Source organism: Oncorhynchus kisutch, linkage group LG17, assembly GCF_002021735.2.
Source record: "Oncorhynchus kisutch isolate 150728-3 linkage group LG17, Okis_V2, whole genome shotgun sequence".
Taxonomy (NCBI): Eukaryota; Metazoa; Chordata; class Actinopteri; order Salmoniformes; family Salmonidae; genus Oncorhynchus; species Oncorhynchus kisutch.
In genome coordinates, this window is record NC_034190.2 from 62,369,160 (window position 1) to 62,386,562 (window position 17,403).

A 17,403-nucleotide genomic window follows, 5' to 3' on the forward strand; every position below is an offset into this window, starting at 1 on the left:
ATCTTCCTCTTGTCCAATCAGGGACAGATCCCTGAGTCTTTCAACTTTTATTTATTATTATTTATTTTTTTACCTCTAGGCAAGTCAGTTAAAAACAAATTCTTATTTTCAATTACGGCCTAGGAACAGTGGGTTAACTGCCTTGTTGCAGTGTGTGTTGTTTGTGTGTTGTGCGTGTCGCGAATATAAATCACCCACAAGTTACCGGTGGCTGAAAACACAATCATCGCGGGATGAACGAGTGGCGAATTTCTGGCCATGGGTGGTCTATTTAAAAATAATTCCTTCCCCCCTTGTTACTATTTAATAATAAATACAAATTCCCTGCAAGTGTATACGCGTCGACGTCATGAAACGTCACCTGAAGTGCCCACTTAATTTGAGAGCTGAGGGGTATGGTGTGTCTTTTATTAAATGTTTTAACTGCAGCCAAAGAAACGGCCACGGGCCGATGGCGATCATCAGCGGATATAACTTGATATCAAGAATCGCCCATAACAGAAACCGCCCGGAATTGCGGTCTGCAATTACACCCTTCTCTGGAACGCCCCTCTCTGGCCACTAATTTGATGTGTATCGGCAGGGTGGACTGTAGCACAACAATACACCACTAGTCTAGGACCATAAAAGTTAATGTCGTACGCGTGTCAAATGTTAGTAGAGAAAAGTAACATGCGAGTGTTGTGCACGTGCAGCTAGCAAACGTTAGCTACCTAACTTGCTGGCCCAAGCCTCCGTCTGCTAGCTAACGTTAGTTACTGTAGCCTTTATGCTTTGGGAGAACTGTAGCAGTAGATCAATGTGTAACTTTACAGGTATCCCAGAGCGAAGAGGCAGGGAACAAACGTTGCTTCTCTGGGCAGGCTGTTTGAATGTTAAATGACTCTTTTTATTGTATTGATTTTTAGGCTATTTTTATTTAATGCCTAAAGGATACATACATAGCTGCAATAAGTACATCTTACGCAAGGGGTAGCCACCTCGCTACTGCTGCGCATGAAAACCAGATGTGACGCACTATATATATCCTCCACAATTCGTGGTATGGGCGGGTCATGGCTAGAGGGGATACAGCTTTTGTCAAATTAAAGTCCGATTTGATTTTTCGTAGAAGGTTAGGAGTAGGAGTCCATGATCATAGACACCGTTATGGAATTACACGTTAACACAGATTCAATATTTGGAGCCAGGTAAGGAAAGCACGGCAAAAAATGGTTTTCGAGTAGATTCGTTTAAATTTTAGCGTTCGCTAACTAGCTGTGTGGTAGCTAGCACACAGGACTACCAGCTGTAGTTACTGAATTTATGTTAACTAACTAACGAAGCACATGTATCAATATGTGGTACCACTGGCAGTTGTCGCCCAATGTCATGGCAATTGAAAAGGCTACAATTCCGGCAACTATATGTTATACTGTGGATTGTAATGCAGATCCACTTAAACATTTAAAACCTAGCCTAATATTGAACCATAAGGACAATTCTGTGGCCTGCCCGTCTTTGACACACTAATATGTAAGACTGGTTTCAATAACAGGTGGTGAGCCTGCTTCTTCACTGGTATTAATTCTTGAAAACCCTTATTATGCTTAGGGTTTTCAGCAGTGGGCGTAGCAGGTGGGCGTAGCAGGTGAGCTTCGCCCACGATTGGCTGTATGCGAACTACAATTCCCGGCACTGTGGTTTGAAGTTGAGAAACGTCGATAATAATTGCTTGCGAAACGGCTTTGGAAACATATGATAGATAATGGCCATATCACCGAGAAAGAATCGTTAAAATAAAACATGTACACTTACTGTAGCAGTTTTGCACAGATCCATACGTTGTTCCTCCACTTGAGGAACTACACCTCCTCCCCAGTTAGCTTACGCATAGGTTTTCAAAGCATGCTAGATGGCTAATTAGCACGGGTGGCTGTCTCTGTCTTCCGTAAACATTCACTGTAAGTATCATGGAGATATGACCGTGTGCGAACACTAACCCTAACAGAATAAAGGTGTGTAGTGATTTAACCTTTCATTTGTATTATACCTCGCCGATTTCCAAAACCGTACCACAAGCGACGCGTTTTAACGTTCAGAACGAGAGTCGAAGCCCTTAACAAAACTGCCCCGGCCAGAAGACACACTACTATCATCAATAGGCGCTAATGGTAACGTTAGTGTCTATGAATGGGTTTACCCTGGTGTCAGAAGTGTGATAACTGTCTGATCAATGAAACACATGATTTTAAAAAGTCATGATTTTGAGAATGATCATTTCTGATTGCTGCCCAATTCCAATGTTTGCAATGACCCCTCAATGATTTGTATACCCCTCAGCTAAAATAAATACTTTTTCCTTCATCCAGTGCAAAGATGCAGGCAATATTGCCTCAGGATTTGATGTTATCAACACTGTTAAACCATGACTCAATTTAATAATGCACCTAATTACATAACTCCCAACTCTTTTGTTAAACTATGCAGTAAGCTATTAATCTTTGATTCAGTCATTTGCTTATTACAGACTTGATGGAATAGTGCCTAGACTATATTTGAGGTCAATTCGGTGAGAGGGATAGAGACAGACATCCAGTAGGTCACATTTCTGTCTGACAAACTACAGTGAGAGGTTGCCACCTTTTTGGCTTTGACAATTGTGTGCCTGAAATGACAGAAATCCTTTGTTTAAAGACAAGTTTGTAAGGGTAGGTTAGATCACAAGAAGAAGATTGTCTTTATGGGACAATGTCTAGCCTGGCTAAATGTATGATTTATTGTGAAGCAGGTTTTTTTTATTGCAAAGGTTTTTCCCAAAAATGTGATGCAAATACAAAATTGCTTTGAGCAATGGTGGTATGGTGGTTCAGGTGCTGTTTTCAGCAAGCATTCTATATAAAGAGGTCTTAGAATCAATTGTTTTTGAGTGGTGCCTGACTGGACTGCATTGCTGCTTCTGTCTATTTTGTCTCCATTGTTTGATATTTGCCTAGCTAATTGTTATTTTGCATTGGGACAATGAGGCTGTCAGTGTATACACTATCATACAGGATGTAGCACTATTTGATATTTGAAAAACCACAGGCATCATGCCTAGACAGTTTCTGTGTATTACCTAGATGCTGCTACTGTATGTTGTTGCTGCTAAAGCCTATCTATTCACTTTGAAGTGCTGAAAATGACGTGTGTGTATATAGAACATGACTCCGTAGTGTACTAAAGCTGGATGGAAGCAATCCAAAGGTCATGGCTCTGAATCAAAATCCACAAGAACAAATAAAATGTCACTTAGGTTATCACCTACTGTAAAGCTGAAACTTGTTTGTGATGGGCTTAATGTCACATTTCCCTTGTGACAATGAGCAATAACCCATTCCCTTTGTGACACATTTTTATCTTGCATAGGTCCGTATTTCACCTGAAACTTCCAGAGTCTATTTTGATCCCGGTGTGGTCTTGCGTGTCTGTTGGTCTCTTGCAGAGAGCGAGTTGTGTAAATGCACTCTTTTTAAATCTAATCAGTTTATTGGTCGCGTGCACAGATTTTCAGATGTTATCGCAGGTGAAATGCTTGTGTTTCTTGCTCCACTAGTGCATTAATGCCAAGCAATACAATATCAAACAATACACACATGCATAATCCAAAAAGAAAGAAATGAACAAATATCAGCACGAGCAATGTCAGTCTGGAATACAGTGCCTTCAGAAAGTATTGACTTATTCCACATTTTGTTGTTACAGCCTGAATTCAAATGGATTAAATTGTTTATTTTCTCACCGATCTCCCCTTAATGACAAAGTGAAAACATGTTTTTAGAAATTGTAGCTAATCTATTAAATGAAATACAGAAATCTTATGTAAATAAGTATAAGTATTCACACTCCTGAATCAACAAGAGCTTTCCACACCTGGATTGTGCAACATTTGTCCATTTATTATTTTAGCTCTGTCAAATTGGTTGTTGATCATTGCTAGACAACCATTCTCATTTACTGTTCTGTAGTGGAGCAGGTTGAGAGCTTCAAGTTCTTTGGTATCCACATCGCCAACAAACTATCATGGTCCAAACACACCAAGACAGTTGTGAAGAGGGCACGACAAAGCTTATTCCCTCTCAGGAGACTGAAAAGATTTGGCATGAGTCCTCAGATTGTCGAAAAGTTCTACAGCTGCACCATCGAGAGCACTGGTTGCATCACTGCCCGGTACGTCAATTGTAGTGCCTTGCGGTCAGAGGCCGAGCAGAGGGTAGTGTGTACGGCCCAGTACACCACTGGGGTCAAGCTTCCTGCAATCCAGGACCTCTATAGCATGCAGTGTCCGAGAAAGGCCCTAAAAATTGTAAAAGACTCCAGCCACCCTAGTCATAGCATGTTCTCTCTGCTACCGCACGGAAAGCGGTACCGGGGCGCCAAGTCTAGGTCCAAAAGGCTTCTTAACAGCTTCTACCCCAAGCCATAAGACTCCTGAACAGCTAATCAAATGGATACCAAGACTATTTGCGTTGTCCCTCTCACCCCCACCCCCTCTTTTACGCTGCTGCTACTCTGTTTATTATCAATGCGTAGTCACTAACTCTACCTACATGTACATATTACCTCGACAACCTGTGCCCCCGTACATTGACTCTGTACCGGTACCCCCTGTATATAGCCTTGTTACTTTTATTTTACTGCTGCTCTTTTATTTTGTTTATTTTACTTATACATTTTTTACTTAACACTTATTTTTCCTAATTGCACTGTTGCTTAAGAGCTTGTAAGTAAGCATTTCACTGTAAGGCCTACACTTGTTGTATTGGGCGCATGTGACAACATTCCATTTGATTTTTTAGGTCTTGCAATAGACTAGCATCAAAAAAACTTTTTTTATGCAATGTGGATGACGCAACAGATCAGAACGTTTAGCTTAAAATGTTTTATAAACTATTAGGCTATTTCTTCACATTATAAGCGTAGCAATGCACACATGGTAGTCAGCTATGAGCGCAAATGTTCCATTAGCGGAAAACACCATTCTCAAAAGTGACTGCAAATACAATTATGCATGTAATACTTTTATAATTTTCAGCATTAAAAATGCACCTTTATCTTCCCCAAACTTGAAACTCACGTGCTGCTTATGTATGCCAGTTAGACTCTACACCCCTTGTAAAGTGGATTCATGAGCTTAATTTTTTGGCCACTTTAGTTGTCTTATTAAAACATTTACCTTGTCCAGGTGGGATAGGGCAGTGCAATGGTGATTGTCATCTGTGGATCTGTTGTAGTGGGTGTCGGGTAAGGTGGAGGTGATATGATCCTTAACTAGCTTGTCATCATGAAGTGCTTTGAGAAGTAATTTTGTTCAGTTACCTTTGCTTTCTTAGATACAGGAACAATGGTGTACATCTTGACGCAACTAGGGACAACAGACTGGGATAGGGAGAGATTGAATATATCCGTTAACACTCCTGCCAGCTGGTCTGCACATGCTCTGAGGACACGGCTTGGGATGCCGTCTGGGCCGGCAGCCTTGCGAGGGTTAACACACTTAAATGTCTTACTTACTTTGGCCACAGAGAATGCGAGCACACAGCCGGCGACGTGGGCCCGTGCTGCGTCGCCGGCTCAATGTTTTCCTCAAAGTGGGTGAAGGTGTTTTGCTTATCTGGGAGCGAGGGCCTGTGTCTGCGACGTGTCTGTAACGTGGCTGGTTTTCCCTTTACAATCCATGATTGTCTGGAGTCCCTGCCACATATGTCTTGTGTCTGAGTCGTTTTGCCTCTTTGATTACCTTAGAGGTCATAGCTGGTCTTTTTGTACACGTCCATGTTCTCAGTCACCGTGCCATCGTTAAATGCGTTCTCACTTTGTTTTGCACGAATGCTACCATCTTTCCAATTTTTTTTTGTTTTGGATAAATTCTAATCATCAGTGGGAAGAACATCCTCTATGCACTTCCTGATTAACCCAGTCACCGAGTTAGTGTACATACGTTGATACTATTCTCAGAGGCAACCTGGACATTTCCTAATCTTGAATCATAGATTCTGATTTTCGGTTGCGTTTTCCTCTGATTTACTTAATTGAAGTCCCCAATTAAGTCCCCAACTGTGGTTTCCAGTTTGCACACAGCCCAGTGTAGTTCCTTGAGAGACGTCATGGTGTCAGCTTGGGGGGGGGAATATACACGGCAGTGACGATGGTCATTCAGGAGGTAATGCGTGAGGTAATTGCATCTGCATTTCATTATTCCTGACTGGGAGAACAAAAAGACTTGAATTCCTATACATTACCACAATCACACCCTGTCACACCATGAGTTGTTAATCATGAAACATACCACTCAACCTTTTCTTTTTATTGAATCATTATTTCTTCCTGTCTGCGTGATTGACCTATCTAGTCATGAGCTGGCCTGCCTTGCCTGTTATATGGACAACAAGACTGGCTTTGTTTACAGACAGAGCAGCAGGCTTCATTATTAGAATTAGTCTACTGTGTGGTTCACCACCACCCCCTTATCATTGGCTAATTGGCAGTAGGAATGTCAGCTGCATGTGAGTCCTTCCATGTAATTTCAGCAAGCCATGACACCCACCATCTCAGATTGTTCTGAAATCGTTTCTGTAGATAGAAACATTGTGGTCATCCTCACAATTCAAGCTAGTCCTTCATTAAAGCAATTCAGTTTGTCCTTCTTTAGGCTTAATCTGTGTTCAAGAAATGGCCCCTAAAAAAGGTCTGGATTAGTTACTGTTAGACCATTCTTGGTGAACAAGCAGAACATTAGGCTACAGCAGTTCTAATGGTTTCAATGTTAAGGTCTTCAATGACAAAAGTCCCAAACACACACTCGTGTTTTACAATGTTGATGATATTGGCATCTATTAGAGTTGTCACAACATTTTAGTCCCTAGCCCATTTCTCCATCAACGTTTTGGACTAGGAAAAGTCTTCATATGAGAATTGCACCATAAGGATAGCCCGCTCAGAGAGCTACTTGTTGGACTATTCAAGAAGAGTTTGGGTTGAAGCATTAGGTTGGTAAGAGAATGACATATTGAATTGGTTACATGGAAGACTGGCTTGAATTGTGAGGATGACCACACAATGTATTTGAATAATGTGCCAAATCTATTAGGTTTCTACCCAAAGTTGCAAAGGAAATGTTGTGATCTATTTAACAAACACAATAGTGTAGTGGTATAGCAGGAACTGCTGCATTTAGTAGTCAAAACCAGGTACATTCACACTACTTTCAATCTTTAATTTCTCAACAGGGGGGAAAAAAATAGGGAATACATTAGATAGTATGTATAAGCAATACTACAAGCCACCACATCATACTAGTTGTCAAACATAGAGAACTGATACTGGTTGTTGGGTTGGGATTGGCATGAAATGTCAGTGGGGGGATTCTTGGGGCGATTCCTTTGTGTCTTACTCATTGGTAGGAAGACGTTTGGTCCAAATCAGATGTTGGGTACTATATTTATTGAATATTACCTGAATCATATAAATTAAAATGGCCAATTCGGGTGCAATCAATTAGCTTAATTTCTCAGAGATCAACTTATATTTAAACACAATAATGTTGCAGGAATTCTAATCACATCTGTTATTAATTATATAAACGATTTCAGAACAATCTCAGATGTTGGGTGTCAATCCTCTTTCTTGTGCTTTTTGAAGTGGAACTACCCAGTAGCCTGTTCATGTGACTGTTTGTAGAATGACTGACTGCAAAATGTACTGTCTTGTCCATGCCCTCCACAGCTGTGCCCACATTATTGAATTACTGTCCATGACCATGTGCTGTTCAAAGCGTGAGAACAAACACACACCCATTATTCCTCTTCCACTTCCCTGGCTATACCTCCACACATACATACACACACACACACACACACACACACACACAGTATTTATTATTACAGTATTAATGATTGCTAAATATTGCACAATTTAAGCTCTTGCCCCCCAATCCCTCCCAAAACAAATGTAATTATTGGACTATAAATTGTGCCTTCCTGTATTATACTTGTGCTAAAATGTTTATTCTACTGAGCCATTTACTTTATGCTTGTATTTATATATTTTATTTCTTATTGTTGCATTATCGAGAAGGAACATACAAGGAAGCATTTCGTTGGACGGTGTATACCATGTTTATCCCATACATAAAACTAATATAACTTGAAACACACACAGGTCTACTCACAGTCCATGATTGAAAATTGGAACCATGGCAGGTGCTCATTCATAAAGTCTCCTTCCATATGGCCCCTTTTCTTCCCCCCAAAAGCACAACCCCTCTCCAAACACATTGCCCCCTCCCTCCTCCCCTGCTCTTGCTGCCCCTCCCCCTCTTCTCTGTTCTTTGCCCGTCTGCTCACTGGCAGCAAAGAGAGTGAGGTGTCCCTGGGGCATGGAAAGGAAGGCTGTGCAGCACAGTGTGTAAAATGCGCACGCGCACATGTGTGTTGATGAGGGAGAACACGGATTTAGCAGCCGAAGAGAAGCCTGTCCGTGTGTGCATGCATGAGCGCAGGTCTGAGTGCGCTGCCTGGGCAGCCACTTTCCCCGCTGCCCTCCTCCTCCGATAATCCCTGCTGACACGGCGCACAAAGGACTAAACGCTGGCCGCATCCTCCAGGAAGGCCCTCTCCACTCTGCCTGTCTGCCCTCCAGCTCTGATTACCCACACAGAAGCTGAATACAGGGAGGATGCTGCTGCCGTAACGCTGCCTGCATGCGGCTACATAACCTCTGGTTCACTGTCCACCACAGCATAGGGCTCTAGCCCCAGGATCCCCCCTCTATCTATCTCACTGGAGGTGAGTTAGTTCCAGGAGGTGCTGTAGAACTCTGTCCTCACCATCTTGTGCAGATCGGAGGCTGCCGCCTCCTCTCCTACCCTGTTTTTGTGTCTCTCGGTTTGCTGACTGTGCCCCACGCGTCTATTCCAACAGGTAAACCTACGAACCGAACCACATATGTAGCAGTACTACAATATTTAAATAAATTTTCACTAGTTTCATGGTGATATGAGAATGCTATCTGCACATTCTGACAGTAAGGTTATTCCTTATCATATTTAGGGTAATACATTGGTAATGCATGTAGCCTATTGCTTTTACTGTTGCAATAGCTATTAAATTGTTTTGATTTGAAGGTTCACAAAAATTAAGGGAGTGTATTTTTGGTAACATGGCAGTAACCTGGAAACATTATTTTTTTGCTCTAAAATGAAACATGAAGACCTTATTTAATTTATTGGTAAACCAGGGCAACCAGTGAAATATTTCCATGTGCCCCAAGACCGTACCAATTTAACCAATACTACAATGGCTACACTACTACGATTGTGCAATATGTAGTTGGAAACTATAGTAAAGCCAGCAGATAGGCTTGGCTTGGCCAGGCAGGCACTACCTTCTACAATTGTTACGTAACAGGCTAGTGATAAAATATTCTGGCACCTCCAAAAAGGTGTTATCAAGACATGTTTGCAGAGCTCTAGTTTGTTGTTTGAGATTGAGGTTCCAAAACTGTGACATTTGTTAGAAATTTAGAATTAGACTAATTTCTCACATGAGGGGTAGTCTATTTGATCATACATAATAAAAGTCTTGCCCAGCTATGATAATACTTTTACATGGGTAATTTGATTCCCCTGAACATTTTTGTTGATCTAAGCACCTACTGTAAATGTTAAAAGCTACTGTTGTAATTTATCAGTGTTGAATGGATTTAAACAGGGCAATTGCTACAACCCTTCCACATATTTTCACAGAAACCTTTTATTTCTTTACATTGTTTGTTGTCACAGATAGTGAGTCCAGTATGTTCTGTCCTTGAAAAATAGACCAAAAACGGTTCGTTCCTAAAACAAAGAGTAAAGTTCACCCCAAAACAAATAGTTGAGATACTGCTGGAACATATTTATTCCCCTGTTAGCAGGATGACTGGTCCATAGTTAGTCACATTGACAAGGCACTGACACAGCACAAAGCTGCTCATGGTGTCCTGTGACTCTGGAATAGAGCTCTTCAAGATGTTCAGGAATGGGCTGAAGATCATGGGAAGTGAGTTTACTTCTCTCTCTTTAAGTGTACAAACTACTGTAGCTCACCGTTGCATTATTTAGAGTAATAATGGTATACTCCGTAGGACTGGGTACTGTTCAAGCTTCTGTTGAGATTTGTGTTTAGGTCTGTTATGTGGTGAAGTGGTTTGAGAGTGGTTCAGAGGCTCTCTGATGTGAAAATTAGACACTCATTTCCTACGCGACATTGTAGAAGTTTGCGTAGGTGATCTGTAATGTCATACGGTAACAACACTTTCTGATGGAAGAAATTGGACTGTCAGTTATAGTAATAATTTGGTGGGTGCATTCGGGAAGTATTCAGTCCCCTTCCACATTTTGTTACGTTACAGCCATTTGCGAAAATTACATTTCCCTCGCCAATCTACACACCATACTCCATAATGACAAAGCGAAAACGGGGTTTTAGAATTGTTAGCAAATTCATAAAAAAAAAATCAGAAATACCTTGCTTACAAACAGTACCAGTCAAAAGTTTGGAAAAACCTTCTACATTGTAGAATAATAAAGACATCAAAACTATGAAATAGCACATATGATATCATGTAGTAACAAAAACATGTTAAACAAATCAAAATATATTTATATTTCAGATTCTTCAAAGTAGCCACTCTTGGACAGCCTTGATCATAGCTTTGCACACTCTTGGCATTTTTTAAATAAGGCTGTAACATAACAATGTGGAAAAAGTCAAGGGATCTGAGTACTCTCCGAATACACTGTATGTATGTGTGTATATATACACTACCGTTCAAAAATTTGCCTTCACTTAGAAATGTCCTTGCTTTTGTAATATTTTTTTTTGTCCATTAAAATAACATCAAATAGATCAGAAATACAGTGTAGACATTGTTAATGTATTGTAGCTGGAAACGGCAGATTAATAAAAAATCAAATTCTGGAATATCTACATAGGCATACAGAGGCTCATTTATCAGGAACCATCAGTCCTGTGTTCCAATGGCACGTTGTGTTAGCTAATCCAAGTTTAACATTTTAAAAGGCTAATTGATCATCAGAAAACCCTTTTGCAATTATGTTAGCACAGCTGAAAACTGTTGTTCTGAATAAAGAAGCAATAAAACTGGCCTTTAGACTAGTTGACTATCTGAAGCATCAGCATTTGTGGGTTTGATTACAGGCTCAAAATGGCCAGAAACAAAGAACTTTTTCTGAAACGTGTCAGCCTATTCTTGTTCTGAGAAATGAAGGCTATTTCATGTGAGAAACTGAAGATCGTACAACGCTGTGTACTACTCCCTTCACAGAACAGCGCAAACTGGCCCTAACCAGAATAGTATGAGTGGGAGGCCCCGGTGCACAACTGAGCAAGAGGACAAGTACATTATGGTGTCTAGTTTGAGAAACAGACTCCTCCAAGTCCTCAACTGGCAGCTTCATTAAATAGTCTCAACGTCAACAGTCAAGAGGTGACTCCAGGATGCTGCCCTTAAAGGCAGAGTTGCAAAGAAAAAGCCATATCTCAGACTGGCCAATAAAAGATTAAGATGGGCAAAAGAACACACACTGGACAGAGGAACTCTGCCTAGAAGGCCAGCATCCCGGAGTCGCCTCTTCACTGTTGAGACTGGTGTTTTGCGGGTACTATTTAATGAAGCTGCCAGTTGAGGACCGTTCAGTTTGGCCGGGGGGCCAGCTCTAGGAAGAGTCTTGGTGGTTCCAAACTTCTTTCATTTAAGAATGATGGAGGCCACTGTGTTCTTGAGGACTTCAATGCTGCATACATTTTTTGGTACCATTCTCCAGATCTGTGCCTCGACACAATCCTGTCTGAGTTCTAGGGACAATTCCTTTGACCTCATGGCATGGTATTTGCTCTGACATGCACTGTCAACCTTGGGACCTTTTATATAGACGTGTGTGCCTTTCCATATCACGTCCAATCATTTGAATTTACCACCGGTGGACTCCAATCAAGTTGTAGAAACATCAAGGATGATCAATGGAAACAGGATGCACCTGAGCTCAATTTCGAGTCTCATAACCAAGTGTCTGAATACTTCTATGAATAAGGTATTTGTTTTTTTTATTTTTAGTACATTTGCAAAAGTTTCTACAAACCTGTTCGCTTTGTCATTATGGGGTATTGTCTAGATTAATGAGGACAATGTTTTTAATGTAATCCATTTTAGAATAAGGCTAATGTAACGAAACGTGGAAAAAGTCAAGGGGTCTGAATACTTTCTGAATGCCCTGTACTTACATGCATACACATAGGAACTCCAGTCGGGTCTCGGCCCCTGGTATCATATGAACATAAGACATGGCGAAATTGGTATAATTGCAGAAAATTGGCTTTAAAGCTGTAACATTTTCTCTGCCCCATGGCAAAATGTGTAAAATTTCAGGAAATGAGCTTGAAAATGTAAAAAATTGTCTCTTTGCCAACAAGGGGTGTGAACAGTATAACAGTTTGGGGTCTCATGGCTTGCAAAGTGGGGGTTTGAGTTTATTTTTATTTTTACAGGGACAGTGCACATTAATCAACATTTCAGTAAAAGTGCCGGTTTTAGCCAACCGGCTAATTTTCAACCGCAGTCCCTGGGCAGGTTATTAAAAAAAATTACAATATAGACAATAGTAACATAGAACAAGCAAGACATAGCAACATAGGACAAGCAAGACGTAGCATACAGACAGAGCAGCATAAAACAAAAAGCAGCAAGACAAAATTCATAAAAGCAACAAAGTGTTTCCACACCTCACAAGCTACAGACAACAGACAACATGGAGAGTGGCAACACACAGCTAGGGACCATGTTCACAAATCTGATTGACCTTTAGCCATGTCTTCAAGCATTTTGTGAAAGTGTGATATGTGGTGCAGTTATGTGTGTCTGAAGGCAGTGTATTCCAGACATGGGAAGCTCTCACAGAGAATGCAGATTTACTAAAGGTGCTTTTCCTTAGGGGAACTATACAGTCACCTCTCATGGCAGACCTTGTGGATCTGCTGCCATATGTCTGGGTTTTCTGTTTAACAAAAATATCGAGTGGAGGGGGAGCCAGGCCATTGAGGATCTTGAATACAAGACATGCGTCGGTGTATTGCACAAGATTTTCCCAACTCAAGAGCTCGTGCTTGTGACAATGATGATGTGACAATGATGATGGCTATTGGGCTTCCTATCAAGCACTTTGAGAGCCTGTTTGTAGACAGACTGAATAGGTTTTAATGTTGTACAGCAAGCTTGGGCCCAACTAGTCAAGCAGTATGTTAAGTGGGGGAGTATCATAGATTTGAAGTACAGTTTTGCTACCTCTGTAGTCAAACAATTTCGTATAAATCGGAAATTAGCTAGGTTGAATTTGGTTATTTGAATTACCTTTTTCACATGCTTTTTAAAAGAGAGGTTGGAATCAAGTATGATGCCAAGGTACTTAAAATCGGATACCACCTGGAGCTTCTCCCCTGACACATAGACATCTGGCTCAGTAGCATCTGTTGTTGTAACTACTCCGACAAATGACAATATCCAGTCGGACCTTAGCAACCTAGGACATTTGTGTGACCGGACTTTCTCAAAGTACTTGAGTACCCCTGATGTGTAGCCTAAATTTGGATGACGGAATAACCATTTCACTGTCTGTGCACCCCCCATTGTAGTGTTGAATTTGCCTCATCCAACATTCTATTGTGTTAGTCCCACTTTCTAGAAAGTACCTTCTTTATTCCTGTTGGAATATGTCTTCTGTCACTGGTTCAATGTAAACGGTGAATATTTGTCTTGAACGGTAAGCTACACCAAATCAAAAACAAGGGAAGTCATGAGCCTGAAATGGTAAATGAAGTTTGTCCAGGTCATTTCCATGTAAAAGGACCCATGAGCACCAATATGTGAAGTCCATAGGAGCATGTCAAATTGGGTATCAAATGAAAGCTGTCTCTATTTTGGAGAAATGAAGGCACATGTACATTTTTCAACCATTTTCCATCTTAAAAATGATGAATAATCAAAGGCTTTAATTTCGGGTCAAACAGAAGGAAAGAAAACATACCAGAAAAAGCCTTAAAAGGTATTTGAAATGCATTAAAACACAATAGTGTTGAAGTAAAGACTCCAGCCAACTAACATCAACACTTTTATATTTAATTTGAGACTTTTTTTTCTAACTTCTGTAAATTTAAACATTGTGCCTTAATTCTGTTACCAAAAACCCACGTCTTTAAGATATTTTCTAATTTCTCTCCCTCATGAGGGAGGATAATGAAGGTTCACAGAAGTACCAAGTAAAGGTATACCTATCAATTTAGTTGGTGTTTTCACTGATATCATCTTTGTTTATGAATTATGTGATTAAAACTCGTTGCGTTAATGGAATTTCCCCCCAAAATCTGCAATTTGATTGGCTACAATGGGAACTCATAGTAGTGGCAAACCACTGTTTAGTTCACAAGTTTGGACAGTACAGTCAAGTAGAGTATAGCACAGAGTACAGTAAAGAAAAGAGTAGAGTTCAGTACAGTGCACACTGGAGATGAGTACACTAGTGTACTGTGTTAAACTGAACTCTACTGTGCTATACTGGTACTCTACTGTGCTGTACTTTGATGTCCAAAGTTGTGAAACATATGATTTGTTCACATTTGGTCTGGTCTCGACCAACCCAAATTTGATCTTGTTTGGAGGCAGAGCTCATTAAAATAATAGCCAATATGTAGAATAATACCCAAATATGCAAAAAAAAAATCCTTTACCGCAATTCCGTTACTGGATGTAAATCCACTTCACCTATTGTAGTTCAATAACCAAAATATATATTTTTCAAAGTCAATATGTCATATCATAGCTGACACTCACATCGTTGAATTTTAATTTGGAGTAGATATTTAAGTTTTTATTAAAATCCTTATTAAACATTATAGGCTACTGTAGGTTTATGCAATTTCAAAGCAAGTACCTAGCCTATTTCTATTGATATAGGCCTACCTACTTCAAGCTATGTGTATGCATAGACCTATGATGAAATACATTATTAGCCAGAGAGAATGTGCATTAGTACATCTAGATGTACTGTAGATGGTCATCAGATGTTGGTGTGGTAGAGGATAACATGGTCGTTTAGGCACTCGATCCTACCTTTACCAGTGGTTCACATTATTATACCGTTGAAATGTTAGTCAAGTCAATCAAATTTTCACAATAGCATATGGGACAGATATGGCATTTTCTGGCTGATATTCGTTGTTATAAACGGGCAAACAATCTGAAAGTGTTAATTTCTGTTTAGGAAAATGTGAATATTTCCCTATCGATTATTATACCGTTGAAACTTTATCCACTTGCCTTCAGCCGATGCACTTGCCTATTATGTAATGCTTAGAATTCTGGGAGAGGCCCAAAGTGAGCGATTGATTAGTAATGTTTAGGATTCATCCACCTATACAGGGTTGGAGACTAGGGTATGTGTCTTGTACATTGTTATCAGAAAATGGCCTTCAATTTAGATGTTGCCTACTTGTATTACTGATTCTCTTCTCAATAAGCACCTAGAGAGTATTACGTGGAAGGTAATTCTGTGTCCGACGGTGTGTGTGGTGACGTTGGCCTCACAGATAGGTCCTTAGCGGATGTGTGACAGAGGCCAGTCCATCTGTTATGAGGAGCAGAGCTGCTTATCCTCTCTCTTAGCCCTCAGACACAGATTTGCAGAAATTGCTCCTAACAGGTGGCCTACCTGGGACCCAGTCCACCCCAGGGAGGACTGTGAGGGCACCCTGTCTGGCTACCACCTCTGTCTCCCTGCACATGCAACCGCAACCCCCTGTTGGGCACACTAAATATGGACTGCTGTGTTAAGTTTTGGCTTGCTTGCGCTCATGCTCGCCCACAGTGCATTCGGAAAGTGTTTAGAATCCTTGACAAAGAATATTTCGTAGTCAATCTACACACAATACCCCTTAATGACAAAGCAATTTTGTTTTATTTTTGCTAATTTGATCAAAATTAAAAGAACATAATACCTTAATTACATAAGTATTCAGACCTTTTTGCTATGAGACTCGAAATTGAGCTCAGGTGCATCCTGTTTCCATTGATCATCCTTAAGACGTTTCTACAATTTGATTTAAGTCCACCTGTGGTAAATTCAATTGATGGACATGATTTAGAAAGGCACACACAGTTGACAGTGCAAAAACCAAGCCATGAAGTTGAAGGAATTGTCCATAGAGCTCCGAGACAGGATTGTCAAGGCACAGATCTGGGGAAGGGTACCAAAACATGTCTGCAGCAAAGAAGGTCCCCAAGAACACAGAACACAGTGGCCTCTGTCATTCTTAAATGGAAGAAGTTTGGAACCACCAAGACTTATTAGAGCTGGCCGCCTGGCCAAACAGCAATCGGGGGAGAAGTGCCTTGGTCAGAGAGGTGACCAAAAACCCGATGGTTACTCTGATAGAGCTCCAGAGTTCCTCTGTGGAGATGGGAGAACCTTTCAGAAGGACAACCATCTCTGCAGCACTCCACCAATCAGGACTTTATGGTAGAGTGGCCAGACGGAAGCCACTCCTCAGTCAAAGGCATACAACAGCCCACTTGGAGTTTGCCAAAAGGCTCCTAAAAGACTCTCAGACCATGAGAAACAAGTTTCTCTGGTCTGATGAAACCAAGATTGAACTTTTTGGCCTGAATGCCAAGCGTCACGTCTGGAGGAAACATTGTACCATCCCTACAGTGAAGCATGGTGGTGGCAGCATCGTGCTGAGGGGATGTTTTTCAGTGGCTGGGACTGGGAGACTAGTCAGATTTGAGGGAAAAATGAACGGAGCAAAGTACAGAGCGGTCAGGATCAGACTGGTTTGAAGGTTCACCTTCCAACAGGACAACAACCCTTAGCACACAGCCAAGACAATGCAGGAGTGGCTTCTCTGAATGTCCTTGAGTGGCCCAGCCCGAGCCCGGACTTGAACCCGATCAAACATCTCTGGAGAGACCTGAAAATAGCTGTGCAGGAAACACTCCCAATCCAAGCTGACAGAGCTTGAGAAGATCTGCGAAGATGGTTGGGAGAAACTCCGCAAATACAGGGGTGCCATACTTACGTCATACCGTAACGTCATACCCAAGAAGGCTGTAATTGCTGCCAAAGGTGCTTCAACAAAGTACCGAGGAAAGGTTTGAATACTTATGTAAATGTGATAATTCCGTTTGTAATTTATAAATTCGCAAACATTTCTAAAAGCCTGTTTTTGCTTTGCATTTATGGGGTATTGAATGTAGATTGCTTTTATCCATTTTAAAATAAGGCTGTAGCGTAACAATGTGGAAAAAGTCACAAGTACGATCTTTGTCCCCATGTGCAGT

At 40.9% G+C, this 17,403-nt stretch overlaps 1 protein-coding gene across 4 annotated transcripts in view; it reads left to right on the forward strand.

Moving 5' to 3' along the window:
- The first annotated feature begins 1,041 nt into the window (after window positions 1-1,041).
- Window positions 1,042-17,403, forward strand: part of LOC109908073 (E3 ubiquitin-protein ligase MIB2) — a 76,180-nt gene continuing 59,818 nt past the window's right edge. For 2 of the 4 annotated variants that reach the window (XM_020506505.2, XM_020506506.2), the window contains exon 1: window positions 9,941-10,055. In XM_020506505.2, coding sequence (XP_020362094.1) covers window positions 9,989-10,055 — 67 coding nt within the window. In that variant the 5' untranslated portion in view covers window positions 9,941-9,988. Of the gene's footprint in view, window positions 1,191-8,382; window positions 8,940-9,940; window positions 10,056-17,403 lie in introns of those variants that run through there. The other 2 variants (XM_031794334.1, XM_031794335.1) reach the window with 2 other exon arrangements.